This window comes from Pollicipes pollicipes, unplaced genomic scaffold (genome assembly GCF_011947565.3).
Source record: "Pollicipes pollicipes isolate AB1234 unplaced genomic scaffold, Ppol_2.1 Scaffold_6686;HRSCAF=7923_pilon_pilon_pilon, whole genome shotgun sequence".
Classification (NCBI taxonomy): Eukaryota; Metazoa; Arthropoda; class Thecostraca; order Pollicipedomorpha; family Pollicipedidae; genus Pollicipes; species Pollicipes pollicipes.
The window spans coordinates 12,870,315-12,888,258 of record NW_023596921.1 but is presented as its reverse complement, the minus strand read 5'-3'; the positions used below and the strand labels follow the sequence as shown (position 1 = coordinate 12,888,258).

Here is a 17,944-nt window from a genome sequence, read left to right as displayed (position 1 = left end):
TCATTGCGCCGCCCAGCACCCTGGTTCAGCCGTCCAACGGATGCCCCACGCTTGGTGCTGCATTATTGTCTGGTTCGATAATATCTACTTCGGAAATGCACACACATCGAACTCTTTGCGATCTTTGGTATTGTATAATGTGCAATGCATATAACAAATGCATACTTATTAAAACAATCAAACATCACATCGCACGGGCACCGGAGTAATTGCTCAATCATTCACAAACTCTTAACACGTCTGATCAGCGACCGCCACAAGAGCACAGGTACATGGTGGAAGAATGGACGCCATACCTCCGATGCGGGACAGGACGCCGTGAGAAAATAGATACCAAAGCATCCCAGGAAAAGACGTCACCGCAAACAGAGCATCCTCTTTCGGACCAGAGAGCTCCGGTCCGATTCCCGCGCGGGACGGCCGCGAACAGAGCAATTCCGGTCAGGTTCTCGCGCGGGACAACAGCGAACACAGCAGCTCCGGTTCGATTCCCGCGCGGAAGAGCAGTTGACAGAGCAGCTCCGGTCAGGTTCCCGCGCGGGACGGCCGCGACCATCGATGGCGGTCCAAGCCTAGGGAATGTGGCCAACACAGTACACCGGCCGGCGCCGGCCCTTGCCTGCAAACGAAGCCGGCGACCCGGCCGCACGGCCACGCAGATGTAAGAGTCCTGGGAAATCTAGACGCTACGGCAGCCAATAACTCCGAGACGGCTAAACGCGAGAGGTACGTGGGGAGTAGTCCAACGCGCAAACACCTCTAAATCGTTGCCACGGTGGCGGATGATCGCCGATGCGGGAGGTCGAGTTGCTGATGAATCTGATCGGACCGCAGATGAGTCGGAGTGACACAATGGACCGGATGCGCACCAGCAGCGCTCTCTTCCCCCGGCGGTGAAGATAACGCTGAATCTCGCAAATCTTCAACGAACACTTGGCATCGAAGGCACCGGACCAGCGAAGCATTATAAAAATAACACGCGACCCGACGTGCCCGCCGCTCAGGCTGGGACACGCGGGATCTGGTGTATCACCGCGGACACGAGGTTGGTCAGACCACACCCTGTCCCGCGGCAGTCCCAGGCGCTGCCGGCGCCCGGCGCGCGCTGCCGGTCGTGACCAGCCCGTGCAGAGCACCGGGATCCGGGCGTTGGCTCCCTGCCGTCGTCTCTCCGCCGGTGCAGCGGTCAGAGCGGGCGTCTCACTGCTCACCGATGACGTCCTGCGGCGGCAGTGATGACTGCACCACCCAGCCGACCAGGTTTTGCAGCTGGCCCACCAGTGTCTCGTTCTCCTGCAGCGCCAGCCAGACGTCGGCCTGTGCCACCTCCAGGTCGCCGAGTCTGCGAGGGGGGGGGGCAGACAACGGTCAGGCGGATGAGCTGTTTGCGGAAGGTGGACCGTCTCAGGCACGGAAGCGCGCGCCGACTCGGAACCCACAAAGGTGTCCAAATATCTCGCGGCAGCAAGAGTCGCTGCGTACCAACAAAAACCATGTTAAATGTATCACAAATCAATGTGCTAGGTCAATTGGAACATCAGTAGGGTATTCAATAGCCAGATGCCCGCATTTGTCATTTCCATGACGCAGCGACGGTGGGTGACTTGCTTAAAGAAGAGAATGACACGAAGAGTACGTAACTGTACAGGCGCCAAATCGGGGAACAGATGGCATCAATGTAGGCATGCACATACGCAATAGGCACGCCAAATCCACTCGGCTTTGTCGGACACAAAACACCGCGCAAGGGCCGACACCACCCCGTCACCGCCCAGAACACGTGATCGGCGGCGTTCGGTCGGCACGGGCCCGGTGGCCGTCCTGCCCTCACCCGGTGACGAGGTGGCGGCCGGCCTCCTTCTGCACGTTGCCCGAGCGTCGGACGGAGGCGGGCCGGGCCGGGCCGTCGCCGCTGATGGGCCTCACGCAGTCGGCGTACCGCTGCTGCACCTCGCCCAGCCGCGCCGCCAGCTCGTCCAGCCGGCCCTCCAGCTGCACCAGGTCCGTCGACGCGATCTCCTTCTTGATGTACTTGGTCTGCGCCGTCCTGTGGCCGCCGGCACGCCGTCACACGCCCGCCTGCAGCGCCGAGCCCGGCGTGCGGCCGCGTACGCGGTGACGGTGCACACACAGGCCTTGTGCATGTGCTGCACCGTGCTACACCGGGTAGTGAGCACGCGTGCAGTGCCAGGCACGCTCCGCACACGCGGAACTTCGATGGGCGTATGCCCGTCACACATGTAAGCGTCACATCACCCTGGGCCGGATCAATACCACATACACACCACGATGGGCTGCGCGCTTATGCCCTTGATCAGAACATGCGTCGCCGAAGGAGAAGTGGAACGGATAGCCGCCTCACACCAATGACTGATGATAAAATCGACACAGGATGCAGTCCCCCGCCACCAATTATTCAGAACTCGTCAGCTGAAAATTGATCCACATCTCAATAATGCAGCCGAGTTATTCAGCGCGTTTCGATTTTCTGGTAGCATCCATGTGCTCTGGCCCTCGCGCATTATCTCGACCATCATCTCCTGCGCCTGCCCGCTTGGCAGGGTGCGAGGGCGGGCTGCGGCGCTGCACGAACAGATCCGGCCCGGGCGGTGGCTGGCGGACCGGCTGGCGGCGCCTGCGGGAGGGCCTGTGCCGCGCGTGTCACTCACTTGTACCAGTCGGAGAGCAGCTCAGCCATGGAGCTGCGGGTGGGCATGACCTCGCCGTCCAGCAGCGCCTGCAACGACTTGCTCGTGCCCATCAGCTTGATCTTCTCCAGGTGGTGGAACTGCTCATCGTTGTACGTTAGAGCTGAAACAACGCTTGGTCAACATGGTGCCTACAGCAGCTCATTGTCAATTACGGTGATTATGTGCTGTCTGCCGTGTCAGGTTGGCGAGGCACCGCGTCGGCCACCATAGCTTACACACCAGATTTCGCTATGCTGGCAACGGTTCAGCGAGTTGAAGAAGGCTTCAAGATGTCAGACATTGCAGTCTAAATGAAACATTATGAGAAATGCAATGGCCGCCAATGGAAGAGACGGACAAAACGCCAGGGCTTTACAACGATACAGAGGGCCACAGACTGCACGCTATCGCCACAAAAAGCGGCCTCTGTAAGCGACCGGTGAGCTCGGGGATCTATCTTCCCCTCGGGCCATTCTGCGGGGAACCCCAACTGTGGCTGTCCAGTCCGGCTTTTCAGAGCGTCCGCGCTGGACAGACCGCAGCCCGTCCTCAGTCCGTCTGTGCCCCGGAGGCAGGCAGGCGGTCTGGCCCCTTCGGTACACTAAGGGGCGCACCAGTGGCCGCACGTTCGCCCAGACACGCGGGCCGTCCCACCCTCGCCCTTCTCCGCAGAGTCGCTGCAACCGGGGTCACAGGACCAGAATGTTGAGTGCTGTTTAACGTTTTGAGACCTTGGTAATATTCATTCAAAGAAGTGGGGATGAATAACAACTTAATCACAGTTTGATGGATGGCAGAAAACAGTTGAACCCACATACTACTCATTCCTGGTTATCAGCGTGAGTTTTTGGTAAAGCCTAAGTTCACGTTGATGAGTGCCAACATTTTCGCACATCTAGGATTGTGGGTGATGAACACTGCTTTGGGAAGGACCTCCGCACACTGGAAAATACCGGAGTGTGGTGTTGTGTCCTGTGGTACCGGGAATGATTCGCAGCTCCCTGCTGGTTTTAACTAATTATTAGAAACTGAACCTGTTATTCAAATAGGATTTAGTTTTACAAAGGAAAATTCACCTGTGACATACGGACGCGCGCAGGACATCGTACTACGTGTGCGCATATATCTACATTTCCCCTCAACTGATCTTCTCAAGTTCATCTTTTCCCCTCCGCTCTGACCAGCCCCACTCAAGCCCCGATCTCGGGAGGTGGGTCGACTGACCGCGTGCCGTGCGGTCGCGCAGCAGGTGCTGCCAGCTGTCGCGCAGCTTGGCCGTGTAGGTGGCGGCGCGCGCGGCGGCCGTCTTCAGCGCGGGCAGGTGCGCCACGCGGCCGCGCCAGTCCACCAGCAGGCACGTCTCGCTGACGATGCGCCGGTGCAGCTCCGGGATGTTGGTCTCCGAGAGACTGCGCTCCCGCTCCGCCACCTGGCCGAGACAGACGCCGGCGCCGGCGCCGCTCAGCACGCGTCCGCGGCGCACCGGCGGCCGGGCCGGCCAGAACGGCTCCACAATGTGCCCGAGAGGCGCAGACACCGGTAAGGCAGTCTCTCAGATACGGCCGGGGGGTGGCCAGATGGGCAAAACCCACAAATGCATTAAAAATGAGCCTGATCTCCGAAAAAACACTAATACGGGTGCAGAGCCTCTCTCCAGAGCGACGTTAACCTGCGCTCCTGTCCCACATCACATCCCCGCCGGCAGCGCCGCGCGGGGGGACCATCCGCCGGCCGGCCGCCCTCTCACCGTCTTGAGCATCTCCTCGAGGCTCCTGACGGGCTCGGCCAGCTCGGCCAGCGCCTGCGCGGTGGCGCGCTGGGCCGGCTCCAGCTGGCGCAGCAGCGCCGCGCTGGTGCGCTGCGACACGGCCAGCAGCGACCACTGGCGGCCCAGCGTGGCGCTCAGCTGCTGGCTCGCCTCCAGGCTCTCCTTCAGCCGCGTCAGCTCTGTCTTCAGCACCAGGCTGGCGGCCAGACGGCGAGCGCTGGTCAGGCCGACGCACCCACTCCCCGGACGCAAGCGGCCGGCCAACGGCAGGGTCACGTGCGAGTACAGCCAAACGCAACCATCACCGGTGACTGCAACGGAACGCTGTACACTCTGAGCGGTTGGGTTCCCCAAACGATATCTGCTTTAGGTTTGGGCATCGCGCGCAAGAGACCAGTCGGCCTGCGAGCCTCTGACATCAGTGGGCGTGGCCGCCGAGGTCGGACTCACGTGAGCATCCTGACGGCGTGCTCCATCAGCGCGCAGGACATGCTGTACGAGGTGACGCGCCGCTTGAACTCGTAACCCACGCTGCACGCCATCTTGGCCAGGATGGCGTCGTTCTCCACGCTCAGTGTCTGGGGTATCGTCGGGAATTTCGCTGAAAGAAAACAACATTTGCGGTCACTTCCCGTTTAACAAACACGAACCCATGTCTAAGGTGTGCGTGTCTGCATACCAGATCCTTTGTAAGACTTTCATCCTCGCTAAGTTTCTCGTGCCCTGAACCACTAAATGTCAAACATTCGACTCACGACTACAGGCAGCCTGAGGCCAGCTACGTTTTAGACACTTCAGTAACACGCAGTCCGACAAAAACATTCCGGCATGGCCCCCACACGGCAGCGTCTGCGAGACTCCTGCCCGATCGCAGGCCCGAGCGGCGCTCCTCCAGCCAACCGCCGTCTGCGAGACTCCTGCTCGATCGCAGGCCAGAGCGGCGCTCCCCGAGCCAACCGCCGTCCGCGAGGCTCCTGCCCGATCGCAGGCCAGAGCGGCGCTCCCCGAGCCAACGCCGCCACCGGCCGCCAACACTCACGCAGCGGCACCACGCGGCACGGCGTGACGTCATTGTTCTCCTTGTCGAACAGCACGAGCGGCTGGTCGGCGGCGATGGCCGGGTACTCCGACACAGGCGTGTCGGTAGCCACCGCCTCCAGCAGCGGCTGGCCGTCCAGCAGCAGGATCTGGCTGGTGGCCGCTATGCTCGTCTGGCTGGCCACCGCCGACTGCAGCGCTTCGTAGCTGTGGTGGCAAAAAAAAAAAAACAGCACGTCAGTTCCACCCACGGACGCACACTCCGTGTGGGAAGTTTATTGCATGACCACAGGTGGTCCACAAATACACACAAATCAAAATCGTGGGCAATACATGCATACAAAACAGCCCGCAGAGGGTAATAAGATTCTCAGAATGCTTTGGCAGGTATGTGAAGACCCTCTTTAGAAAGTTTCAAAGCCCATCTCTCATCGATTGGCGCAAAATTGTGAGGAACCGCCGGATAAGATAATGGGGTGGCAGTTAACTTAATGGTGGCTCCACACCTGCAGATAGTGCGGTATGGTACCGCAGACCATGAGCTGAATGCCACCAGACGAACTAGCTCGCTTGATAACATGACCACGTGATGGCTGCGAGGTTAAGGAAGGAGGAACAGCTACCTAGACAGGTCTTATGTTAAACACACAATCCAGACATTTGTGAGCGCAGCTACAGCCACCTGTCAACATAGCAGGCGAGAGCCGGCGTCTCCTCCCCCGCCCACCGACCTGGCGTCCGTCGTCAGGTACAGCCGCAGGTGCTGCAGCTGGTTCACGTGGAACACGGGCACGCAGCGGCGGGACGTCATGGCCGTCACCTCGTTGAAGAAGCGGTCGAAGTTCCACATGACGTGTGGATCCACCTCCAGCAGGCCGGCCAGCAGCGGCGTCACCAGCTCCTTGGCGCCGCTGCCGGGATGCAGGAGATGCGTCAGCGGGGCGGTCAGAGGTGCCCCGCTCTGGCAGTGGAGAAAGGCAGCTTACCACTGGACGGGACACCCACTCTGACGCCTCTCAGTTCAGTGGAAATTCTTAATGACTTCACACTTTTCACTTTATTTGTTTCGTTAGGTTTAAAAAACTGCAAAGCACGAGAAGTTGAATGCTTCGAAGACATTCAATCCGTTAATACACCCAAAAAAAACGCATTATAATAGATTGTATCAGCTCAGCAGCAGTTTCATTCGCTAGTCAACAATGGAGCAATGATCGACTCTTCCAGTTACGCGAGTGTCTGACCTGTACGAGGCCACACCGCGTCCATAGCCGCCAGATCGCCCTTTCTCAAGGAGCGGCAGTGACCTCGACCTGCGCGTCAACCGTCACAAGCCTGGCGAGAGAGCGTCGTCCGGTACTCACAGAGACAGCTGACAGGTGTCTGGCAGCTTCTCGCCCCACTCGATTTCACCGCCTTCCGTGGTCTGAATGCCAGATATGATGCCTGAAGTGCAGCGAAACACAACATTTTGGTTGTCAGTGAAGTCAAACGTAAACTAGGGCGCAGCACACCGTCTGTTTGGCAGAACAGAGCCTATCCTTTCATGGCACGCGCGGAAAAGCAAACAAAATGCTGCGCTTCGTCAACCACTTGAAACCACATGGTAGCCCCCCCAAAATGGTCTGTTCATTTCAAGCAGCAGCGCACCCTTCCATGCCTGGCGACCGCGTTCACGCCCCCTCAACGTCAGCCCTGCTACAGCGACCGCCGCCCAAAACCCCGCCCGGCTCACCGGGCTTCTTCTTCGTGGTGATAACGTGCATGGTCTCCTTGTTCTTCCTGCCGCCGTACGGCCGGAAGGGCAGCTGTCCTGTGGCCACGTGGAACAGGGTGACGCCGATCGACCACAGGTCGACGGTGGCGCGGAAGGTCTTGCCAGCCGACTTCCTGAGCACGGCGCGCTCGTACATGTCCGGGTGCTGCCGGCAGCGACGCGCCCGTCAGCCGCCACGGCCGCCCGGCAGGTTCCCCTCACACATCCCCGCCATCCCGGTCCGGCCTGCGCAGGCCAGTTCCTGCTGGGGTCCGGTCCGTATCGCTCAGCCACGGCGGCCGCGTCAGCGATGAACGGAGCAGAGGCCATCGGTGCCGCAGAGCGACAAGAACCGGTCACACGCCCCTCGGCACGCAGTGTCGGGCGACGACTGACCAGGTACTCCTCGGTGCCGTACAGGGACATGAACTGCTGGTCGTCGTCCAGCTCCCGCGCAGCGCCGAAGTCGGTCAGCTTGTAGATGGTGGAGCCGTCCACGTCGATGTACTTCATGATGTTGCCCGGCTTCAGGTCCCGGTGCACCAGGTTCAGGTCGCGCAAGTGTTTCATGCCGTCCGCTGCCCAGCAAGCTCCACGTTATGCTTCTTACCACCGCTTCACAGAAAGCACAGCCATGTAGGCATCATCGAACTATGTGCAGAAATAGACTTTACTATATAAAGCATACAGTCTGTACTGCACGTTCGACTATGTATTCGTCATCAGATCAAGTGCATAACGTTAAATATTTTACACCGTTCACATTTACAGTTAAATGACCACAAAGCACAGCATTTAAATCGGCACATTCGCACAAGCGCGATTTTTTCTAGGTTTCAAACAGATCCCAGCATTTCCTACATGTTCTTTGCCTTCTAGGCTACCTTGGGCGAGTCCTTCTCACAGAGCTATTCCGGGCGTGGGAGGCTGAGTAATAAGGTATTGTGGTCTAGATATGGTTCAACAGAAAAAAGAAAACATGGGTTCGGTTCCTAACCCCATCCCATACAGTTTGCAATGGCCAGAGGCCCACAGTTTGTACCAGGTTTGGCTATGCCCATAACAACAGCAGTTTCTTGAGCTCGTGAATAAACCGACAATATAATAACCATAGCCAAGTGTGCAGTTTAACATTGATATTTGACATAAAGGCAGACCCACGCAGGAATTCGGAGCACGACACGGGCCGGTGGCCCAAAACGACGTTCCTCTCACTGACCAGGCATGACCAGGCATGACAGTGCAATGTATGAAAACAATGGTCCACACAGCTCAAGAATATTGCAGGCTTATTGTTTTCGCCTTCAGTACAACCCACTTGGCAATGGCAACAAGCCTTCAGCTGAAATGATCCAATCTCACCATACTGGAATATGCAATAGCGCAGCCAAACATCGCTATGGTAGTCCCGTGACACTTACAAAGATGTCTCAGGACCAAGAAGAACTCCTTCTCATCCAGCCCATATGCGTTCTCCGGGTCGTCCAGCATGTTGAACAGGCTGCCACCAGTGCACAACTCCATCACGATCACCTTCCCGCGGCCCTCTTGCTGAAAATGCAGTGCATACTGTCATTACAGGCCATACTGGACATAGTTTTAATGAAGAAGCTCCATCCATTGCAGTGGTGAAAGCCGTGATTGTATACTATCGTTGCACAGATGACACGTGAACTATGTACAAAAATGGCCAAATATCCTTGGAGGCACAGAGAATGAGTCACTGCATTCTCAGACAATCCCAAACACCAGTCAGCTAAGACCACTGACAATTCCAGCAGCCAGTCCTCGGCTTGACGCACCTCCTCCTCTATCGCCAGAAGTTTGACGATGTTCTTGTGGTTGACCTTCTTCAGCACGTCGAACTCGCGCATCTGCACCTCGTGAGGTCGCATGTGGCTCAGCTGATTGAAGGTCTTCACGGCTACCGGCTCGCCATTTTGCTGTTATGAAATCGTATAGCGAAATGGTTACATTGCATGCAATAAGAGGCTCAAAAGGCATTGCCTCCTTCCACAACTTAGCCCTCCCACATTCATGACACCAAATACGGCAACATCGGTTTTGATTTCAACTCCAAGGCAACCATGAAAGAGGTTGTTAGGGCTGTTGTTTGGGGTCATTTGTGAGATGTTTAAACAAAATATGCAAATACCTATAGACTGGGGTCATTCATTCCATGTTAAAAAATGTGTGCATGCCTATAGGTTGGGTCATTTATGTGCAAAACCATGCAACTGGCAATATTTACCAAAAAACATACTGATATAGTTTTCTGCAATGTTTTGGACTGGATATTGGTACAGAATGTACAATAATTCAAACTATTGCCCTTGTCATCCAAATGTCACAAATGCCTTTGGCAAGGATGATAACCAAAGCAATTATTTTATCTGTGTATACCCTGATGATGTGATGAAGCATGCATGTCTATGTCATAATATGAAGTGGTTGGCACCAGTTCACGCATCCAAGCTAAATATGAAAACGTTCACGCGTCACCGGAAAACTGCACTCTGGTCACTCACCTTGTTGACTCCTTGGAAGACAGCACCGGTGGCACCTTTGCCGAGCACACTGGTGGTGCACCAGACGTAGTTGGTCGATCCCCGCAGGAAGGTCATGGCTGCAGGCTCTTCAGCCGACCGAGGTCGGCCTGCGTCGCTGGTCACAGGTCAGCGGGGACGGCGAGGTGGATCTGTCGAAGCCGACCTCTACAGCCGATCAGGCCACCCTCTGAAACCAGTGGACAGGATGCCGTACTGCAAAAGGACATTCCAGCCAACACTGTATGACTGACTGATTGATGGTACACATCAATCAATGGACCATTGTGTTGATTTGTGTAGCGTGGGTGTCAGCAGAAGCAATGTGGGCATGGAGTAACAATCAACCCATTCATAGGAGCATGGCATGGCCAGTTCACAAATCATAAGCTCACACCATTTTGCATTTGAAAATATTTGGTCTTACCTTATGAATGGATGGATATCTGGAACAAGAGCTAATGCTTACCAATGCTTGTTGCGGAGCCCTGACCCATACTATCTAATCATGAAATTCCAGGTATTTAGAACAGAAGAATTTGGTGGCAAAAGTGTTATGCCTCTCAGTGCTTGGTGCAGCCTGTCCTGCCCTCTGACACCACATGGTCTTTAGCATGATGCCCCCACCAGTCAAGGGCAAACAGTGAGCACCTAAAGCAACTTGAACCCACCCTGCAGTGGGTGGTTGGATTGATAGGTAAGTACTCTAACCAACTAAGCTACCAGGACAGGCAAAGATGGGACAATGCAGAGGGACTAAGATTTAAATTTCACAGGTTTGATGGACTACTCAAACATATTCTGATCTAGTATGATATGGGGCCTAAAACAGTTTGTGGGCTGAGATTTTTAAACAAAAATGCCAGCTGCTTGCCTTGTGAAGAAGCAAACTTTGAGTCAGCAGCAAAAAATGATTATGTTATGAAGCAATTATACTATCTTTTTGTTCTACAATTGTCAAAAACATTTTGTATGAATATTTGAACACATCTATGACCATTTTTGAGGGGCAGCTGCAGTTGCAGTTGTTTGTTAACTAATGCAGGCATGGACAAGGATTGGCCTGTGCATGCTCAGTGACAAGCATTTTGCCCCTTTTATGAAGCTGCTTGGTTGAACAAATGTTCTGGTGGTTGATCTGCCTTAACTACCAATTTGCCATATCTCTCCATAAGAAATACAAACAAAAATTGAGCAATCTTAGCATGCTAAGGCTTAAAATAAAGAATGGATGGGAAACACTAGGACAGCCCTCAACTAATAAATAGCACAATACAAACATTAGAAAATGGAATACACTTTTCCCCCCATCAGCTGAAGTAAGATTATTATAACACATATATGTTAACTCTTTTTGCTCAAGTTTCACCTCCTTGAAAACACCACTCAAATGAGCAATGAACATAGTTTATGTCACTGTCATCTATGACCATCCCAATATGTCATTAGCATTTGTACTGTCTAAAATTCTGCACTGAATATCCTGTAAGCACCATAATGACCATTGTTATGATTATGAATAGGTAGTTTTCGGGAACAAAATACCTGGTCCATAAAACATGGAGATACTGAAAAGATCTCTTTGAGGGCAAGAATGGGGTACACTGTGACAGCTTCTTAAATATGGAGCAAAAATTCCTTAAATGGGCAGCCTCTGCTCCAATCATTATCATTCAGGTCATCCTGATGAAAACATTGACTATAGAACTAATCTGCTTCCACCCCACATCCAATCCAAAAAGTCTTTAGCCTGAAATTCCCTGACAATACCACAATGTTTTGACATATCAGCTCTCTAGGCAGACAGCTTGATGACAACCATGCACAAACCTCCACAGTGCCAGGATTTTCAATGTAAATGCCCAAAAATTGCTGCTTTGAGATGTTGCTAGGCCAGACAAGTTCAGCACAAGTGGATTCACAGGCACACTCCACATGGGCAAACCGCTGCCCCATCTGGACCATCACACAGACTTCCCGAAACATCCTTTCAGTCTGCCACAGTTTAAAGATGACCACTATGATAGCATTGAGGGCAATTTTTTACTTGGGTACCTGTATGGCCGACGGAGGGAAGAGCTACGGTAGCTGCAGGATTTCGAGTATTGTCGTGCGGGGCAAAAGCTGTGAGGCATCAGCTAACATTGTGACGTCACTGAAAATGGTTTTGCATCGATCGGGATCGGGGTTCTTTCGGGCCGACTGAAGGCCATAAGGCTTTTGCTTGTGATATGGTGTCACTGGTATTCGGCTGGGTATGTGACGTCACTGGTCGTGAGTGTGTAAGGCTCTTTTGGCTCCACTGAATGCCGTAATGCATCAGCTGGCCATGTGTCGTCACTGGTATTCGATTGAACATCAGGCGCGGCCGGCCTCGTTCCATCTTTACTTTTCGTACCTGTCTGCTGCAAGCATTTGCGTGCCGCATAAAGGTTTGACCGAATTACCCCAATGTGTGACGTCCCTAATCATCACTTCATACGAGTGCACTTAGGCCTCACGACCACGGTGTGTCGTGGTCCGCGAAGTATCACCGGATAGCGTGACGTCACTGGTATTCGAATAAAAACTGGGCGCAACAGGCCGTGCTTCATTTTTACCTTTGTACTTGTCTACTGCAAGCATTGGCGTGCTGGATGAAAGCTGCCGAACCACCTGAGTGTGTGACATCACTGGCCATGAGTTCCAACGGTGCTTTTCGGCCAACTGAAGACCACAAGGTGTCAGCTAACGACGTCACTGCTATACGACTGTAAGACGTCAATGGCCGTGGGTTTCCACGGGCCCTATAGGACCGACGAAATGCCGTTAGGCATCAGCTGGCGATATGACGTCACTGGCATTTGGCTGAACATCATGCAACAGGTCATGCTCCATTTATACCTTTCGTACATGTCTGCTGCAAGTATTGGCGGATTTTTTGTGCGGCCAGCTGAAGACCATAAAGCATCAGCTAACGATGTGACGTCGCTGGCACTCGACTGTGCGTGTCGCTGGTCATGAGGTTTTACGGCCTCTTTTGGGGCGACGAAAGGTCACACGGCAATGACTGAAGATGTGACGTCACCGGTATTCGAATGAACTTCGGGGGCGACAGACCATGTTCCACCTTTATCTTTGGTACCTGTCCATTGCAAGCATTGCCGTGGAAGGCTCTGCCAAATTACCTGAGTGTGTACGTCACTGGCCATCAATTTGCACACTCTTTTGAGCCTACTATAGGCCATAAGGCATCAGCTGACGATATGATGTCACTGGGTTTCGACTAGACATCATGCGCAACAGGCCATGCTCCATCTAAACCATGTTTCGTCTGTACCTTTCGCACCTATCTACTGCAAGTATTCGCGCGACACAGGGGCTCTGCCGAATTACCTTAGCGTGTGGTGTAACTAGTTATGAGTTAACGCGGGTTTACTCTGGCTGAATGAGGGACATCAAGCATCAGCTGACGATATGACGTCACTGGTATTCGACTAAACTCCAGGCGCGACAGGCCATGTTCTATCTTTACCTTTCGTACCTGTCTCTTGGAAGTATGGGCGTGCTGAATGAAGGCTCTGTCGAGTCTCCTGAGTAAGTAACGTCACTGGTCAAGAGCTTTTTACAGGACCTTTTGTACCCCCAAACGGTATAATGCATCAGCTGATGATATGACGTCACTGGTGTCCGACTTAACATCAGGCGCGACAGGCCATGTTCTATCTTTACCTTTCGTACACGCCTATTACAAGTATTGACGTGCTGAATGAAGGCTCTGTCGAGTCTCCTGGGTGTGTAACGTTACTGGTCATGAGTTTTTTCTGGCTCCTTGGAACCCTCTATAACTCTATAAGGAAACATGCATCAGTTGACGACATGATGTCAATGGTGTTCGACTTAACATGAGGCGTAACAGGTCATGTTCCATCTTTGCCTTTCGTACCTGTTAAGTATTGGTGCGTTAAATGATGGCTCTGCCGAGTCACCTGAGTGTGCGACGTCACTGGTCATGAATTTTTACCAACTATTTTTGGCTGAGCGAAAGCCATAAGGCATCAGCTAACGAAATGACGTCACTGGTAATCCACTGAGTGTGTGACATCACTGGTCATGAGCTTTTACGGGCCTTTTTTGGCCGAGTTCAGGTCATTAGGCATCAGATAACGTTATGGCGTCACTTGTATTCGAATTAACATCAGTTGCAATAAGCCATGTTTCATCTTTACCTTTCGCACCTGCCTACTGCAAGTATTCGTGCGCTACAAAAAGGCTCTGTCGATTCGCCTGAGCGTGTGGTGTAACTGGCCATGAGTTTGTGCAGGTTTACTCGGGCTGACTGACGGACATCAAGCATCAGCTGACGATATGACGTCACTGGTAATCGACTAAACTCCAGACGAATCATCTGGGTGGGTGACGTCGCTGGTCATGAGTTCATACGGATTCACTTGGGCCGCCCAAGACCACAAAGCAACACCTCCCGTGAAGCATCACAGGATGATATGTCGTCACTGTTATTCGACTTAACATCAGGTCCAACATGCCACGTACTTTCTTTACCTTTTGTACTTGTTTATTAAAGGTATTGACGTGCTGAATGAAGGCTCCGTCGAATCTCCTGAGTGTGTGACGTCACTGGTCACGAGTTTTTTACGGGCTCCTTTGAACCCATTTTAGGTTATAATGCATCAGCTGACGACATGACGTTACTGGTGCTCGACTAAACATCAGGCGCAACAGGTCATGCTCCATATTTGCCTTTCGTACCTGGCTGCTGCAAATATTCGCGTGCTGTATGAAGGCTCCGCCGAATCACCTGAGTATGTGACGTCACTGATCATCAGTTGGTAGGAGGTCACTTGGCCACCTACGGCTACGGAGTTCCGCAGCAGAGGTGGGAGATGCACCATAGTTAAGCACACTAATTTTATTGTGCGCACCATTAAGTAACAACTTCAAACGCAACGGGCTGTTTCAACGACTAAAATTGTGAACAAACGTAAACACAAAACAAAGGTGATCCCAGCCCACAAACCGACGTATATGCAAAGCTATTCCGCCCGACATCACAGGATGCGCCCCTGAGCAGCTACGGTCCGGAATGCCCTGATGGCTAAATAATAATCAAGGGCGCCGCCTAGCGGCCATAAGTCTGGGCCACAGCCCGAATATCAGTGACGTCATAAGGTCAGGTGATGCTTGATGTCCTTCAGTCAGCCCGAGTAAGCCCGCGTAAACTCATGACCAGTTACACCACATGCTCAGGTGATTCGGCAGAGCCTTTATGTAGCGCGCGAATACTTGCAGTATGGAGGTGCGAAAGGCAAAGATGGAACATGACCTGTTGCGCCTGAGATTAAGTCAAATACCACTGATGTCATATCGTCAACTGATGTCTTGTACCCTATAGGTACAAAAAAGCAGCCCGTAAAGAACTCATGACCAGTGACATTACACACTCAGGAGATTTCACAGAGCTTTCCTTAAGCATGTCAATGCTTACAATAGACAGGTACGAAAGGTAAAGACGAACATGGCCTGTCGCGCCTGGTGTTAAGTTGAATACCAGTGACGTCACATCGCCAGATGATACTTGATGTCCTTCAGTCAGCCCGGGTAAACCCGCGTTAACTCATAACCAGTCACACCACACGCTCAGGTGATTGGGCAGAGCCTTTATGTGGCGCGCGAATACTTGCAGTAGATGGGTGCGGAAGGTAAAGATGAAACATGACATATTGTATCTGATGCTTAATTGAATACCAGTGACGTCATATCGTTACCTGATGCCTAATGGCCTTAAGTCGGCCCAAAAAGGCGCGGGAAAACTCATGACCAATGGCGTCACACACTTAAAGGATTACCAGCGACGACATATCGTTAGATGATGCCTAATGGCTTTCCCGGCCAACAATAGCCTGTAAAAACTCATGATGACGCACTCAGGTGATTCGGCAGAGCCATCATTAGGCTCGCCAATACTTTAACAGGTGCGAAAGGCAAAGATGGAATATGACATGCTATGCCTGATGTTAAGTCGAACACCAGTGACATCATATCGTCAACTGAAGCATTATACCATATAGGGGGTTGAAAAGAGCCCGTAAGAACTCTTAACCAATGACGTGATATAACACGCGAATGCTTGCAGTAGACAGGTACGAAAGGTAAAGATGGAACATGGCCTGTTGCGCCTGATGTCGAGTCGAATACCAGTGACGTCATATCATCCCGCGATGCTTTACAGGATATGATGCTTTGTTGCATTGGGCTGCCCAAGTGAACTTGTATAAACTCATGACCAGTGACGTCACGCACTCAGATGGTTCAGCATCACCTTGATATAGCGCGCGAATGCTTGCAGTAAACAGGTACGAAAGGCAAAGATAGAGCATGGCCTGTTGCGCATGACACCTAGACGAAAACCGGTGACGTCATATGGTCAGCTGATGTGGTATGGCTTACAGTGGGTTCAAAACAGCCTATACAAATTAATGGTTAGTGACGTTACACACTCAGGTAATTCGGCAGACCCTTCCTTCAGCATTCAAATACTTGCAATGGACAGGTACCAAAGGTAAAGATGGAGCATGGCCATGGCCGCCTGAATTGTATTCGGATACCAGTGACGGCACATCTTCAGTTAATGTAGTATGACCTTTCGTCGGCCCAAAAGAGGCCGTAAAATCTGATCACAAGTGACATCACACACAGTCGAATGCCAGTGACGTCACATCATTAGGCTATGCTTTACGGCCCTCAGTTGGCCCCCCAAAGATCCATAAAAATGCATGACCAGTGACGCCACACACTCACGTGATTTGGTAGCTTTTATTCATCACGCCAGTGCTTGCAGTAGACAGGTACGAAGCTAAAAATGAACCTTGACCTGTTGCGACCAATATTTAGTCGAATATCACTGACGTCACGATACCCAGTGATATTTCACGGAACATGATACACCGCGGCCGTGGGGCCTAAGTGCACTCGTATCAAGTGGTGATTGGTGACGTCACACATTCAGGTGATTCGGTCAAGCTTTTATTCGGCACGCAAATGCTTGCAGCAGACAGGTACGAAAGGTAAAGATGGAATAAGGCCCGTTGCGCCTGATGTTTCATTGAATACCAGCGACGACATATCGTCAGATGATGCTTTACGGCATTCATTGCACCCAAAAGAGCCCTAAAGCCTCACAACCAGTGACGTCACATATCCAGTCGAATACCAGTGATATCATATCGCTAGCAAATGCCTTGTAGCCTTCAGTCGGCCCAAAAGAACCCAGATCGATGCAAACCCATTTTCAGTGACGTCACTACGTCGGCTGATACCTAACAGCATTTCTCCATCATGGCAGTACAGGAACCCTGCAGCCAGCGTAGCTCTCTCCCCACCGTCGGCAATACAGGTACCCAAGTAAAAGAAAGCCGCATTGAGATAGCCATAAATATAACATACTTTTTGCCATAAAGAGTGGGATGTGCAATGTGCAAATCGCAACATGTCAAATGACCTTCTGTTCTTAAAGTCAATGCTGGAAAATGGCATTTCCCATGCAACCAATCCTGATGCAGGAACAAAAAGATATGTCTGCTTTAAGTCTTCATTGATGCCGACATGCCCCATGAACAAGCGTGCACAAACAGTACGATCGTAGCTACAGGAAAGATTACCTTGGCCCGTAAATGGCACCAATATCCTTGAATAACGAGCCACTTCAAATTGTCCAGCCCTGCTTTCGCAGCTGGAGAATACGGAGGGCCAAGGCCATTGAACAGAGGAGTGCGTGTAATCACCTCGAGACTGCTGGGTTGTTTCCCGTGTGTTTTCTTCGGGCACAAATTGTCTGTCAATATGGCGCATTCGGAATCATGATAGCGGCTTCCATATAACGTCACAGCATACCGTTGAAACTATTTAGTACCAACACTTCCTAAGAGGGTACTGGCGTTCAATAACGATTGGTACAGCTGAGATACGTGCCGATGTTAGTCTGGTGACAAAGCACGTATGAGCCGATGAGGGTTCCGGCGTGCTGATGTGTGATTCCGGCGGCAAAGTATTGTGAGCCGATGTGGGATTCCGGCGTGCCAACGAGGGATTCTGGCATTTTTCAGCGACGATCGGGGGTGGGGTCTGTGTGATGATACCGCGGTGAGCCTTG

General features: G+C 52.4%; 1 protein-coding gene across 1 annotated transcript; it reads right to left on the bottom strand.

Annotated features, from left to right (window-relative positions):
* Positions 1-72: 72 nt before the first annotated feature.
* On the bottom strand, positions 73-17,584 carry LOC119107685 (inhibitor of nuclear factor kappa-B kinase subunit epsilon). Its single transcript, XM_037231217.1, has 15 exons — positions 17,454-17,584; positions 9,778-9,985; positions 9,052-9,192; positions 8,671-8,800; positions 7,646-7,827; positions 7,229-7,415; positions 6,858-6,939; positions 6,228-6,407; positions 5,498-5,703; positions 4,909-5,059; positions 4,438-4,654; positions 3,915-4,119; positions 2,670-2,811; positions 1,832-2,047; positions 73-1,342 (listed from the first exon to the last, which is right to left on the bottom strand). The coding sequence occupies exons 2-15, from the start codon at positions 9,871-9,873 to the stop codon at positions 1,201-1,203; spliced, it is 2,277 nt and encodes a 758-aa protein (XP_037087112.1). The 5' UTR covers positions 9,874-9,985; positions 17,454-17,584; the 3' UTR covers positions 73-1,200.
* Positions 17,585-17,944: the final 360 nt, after the last annotated feature.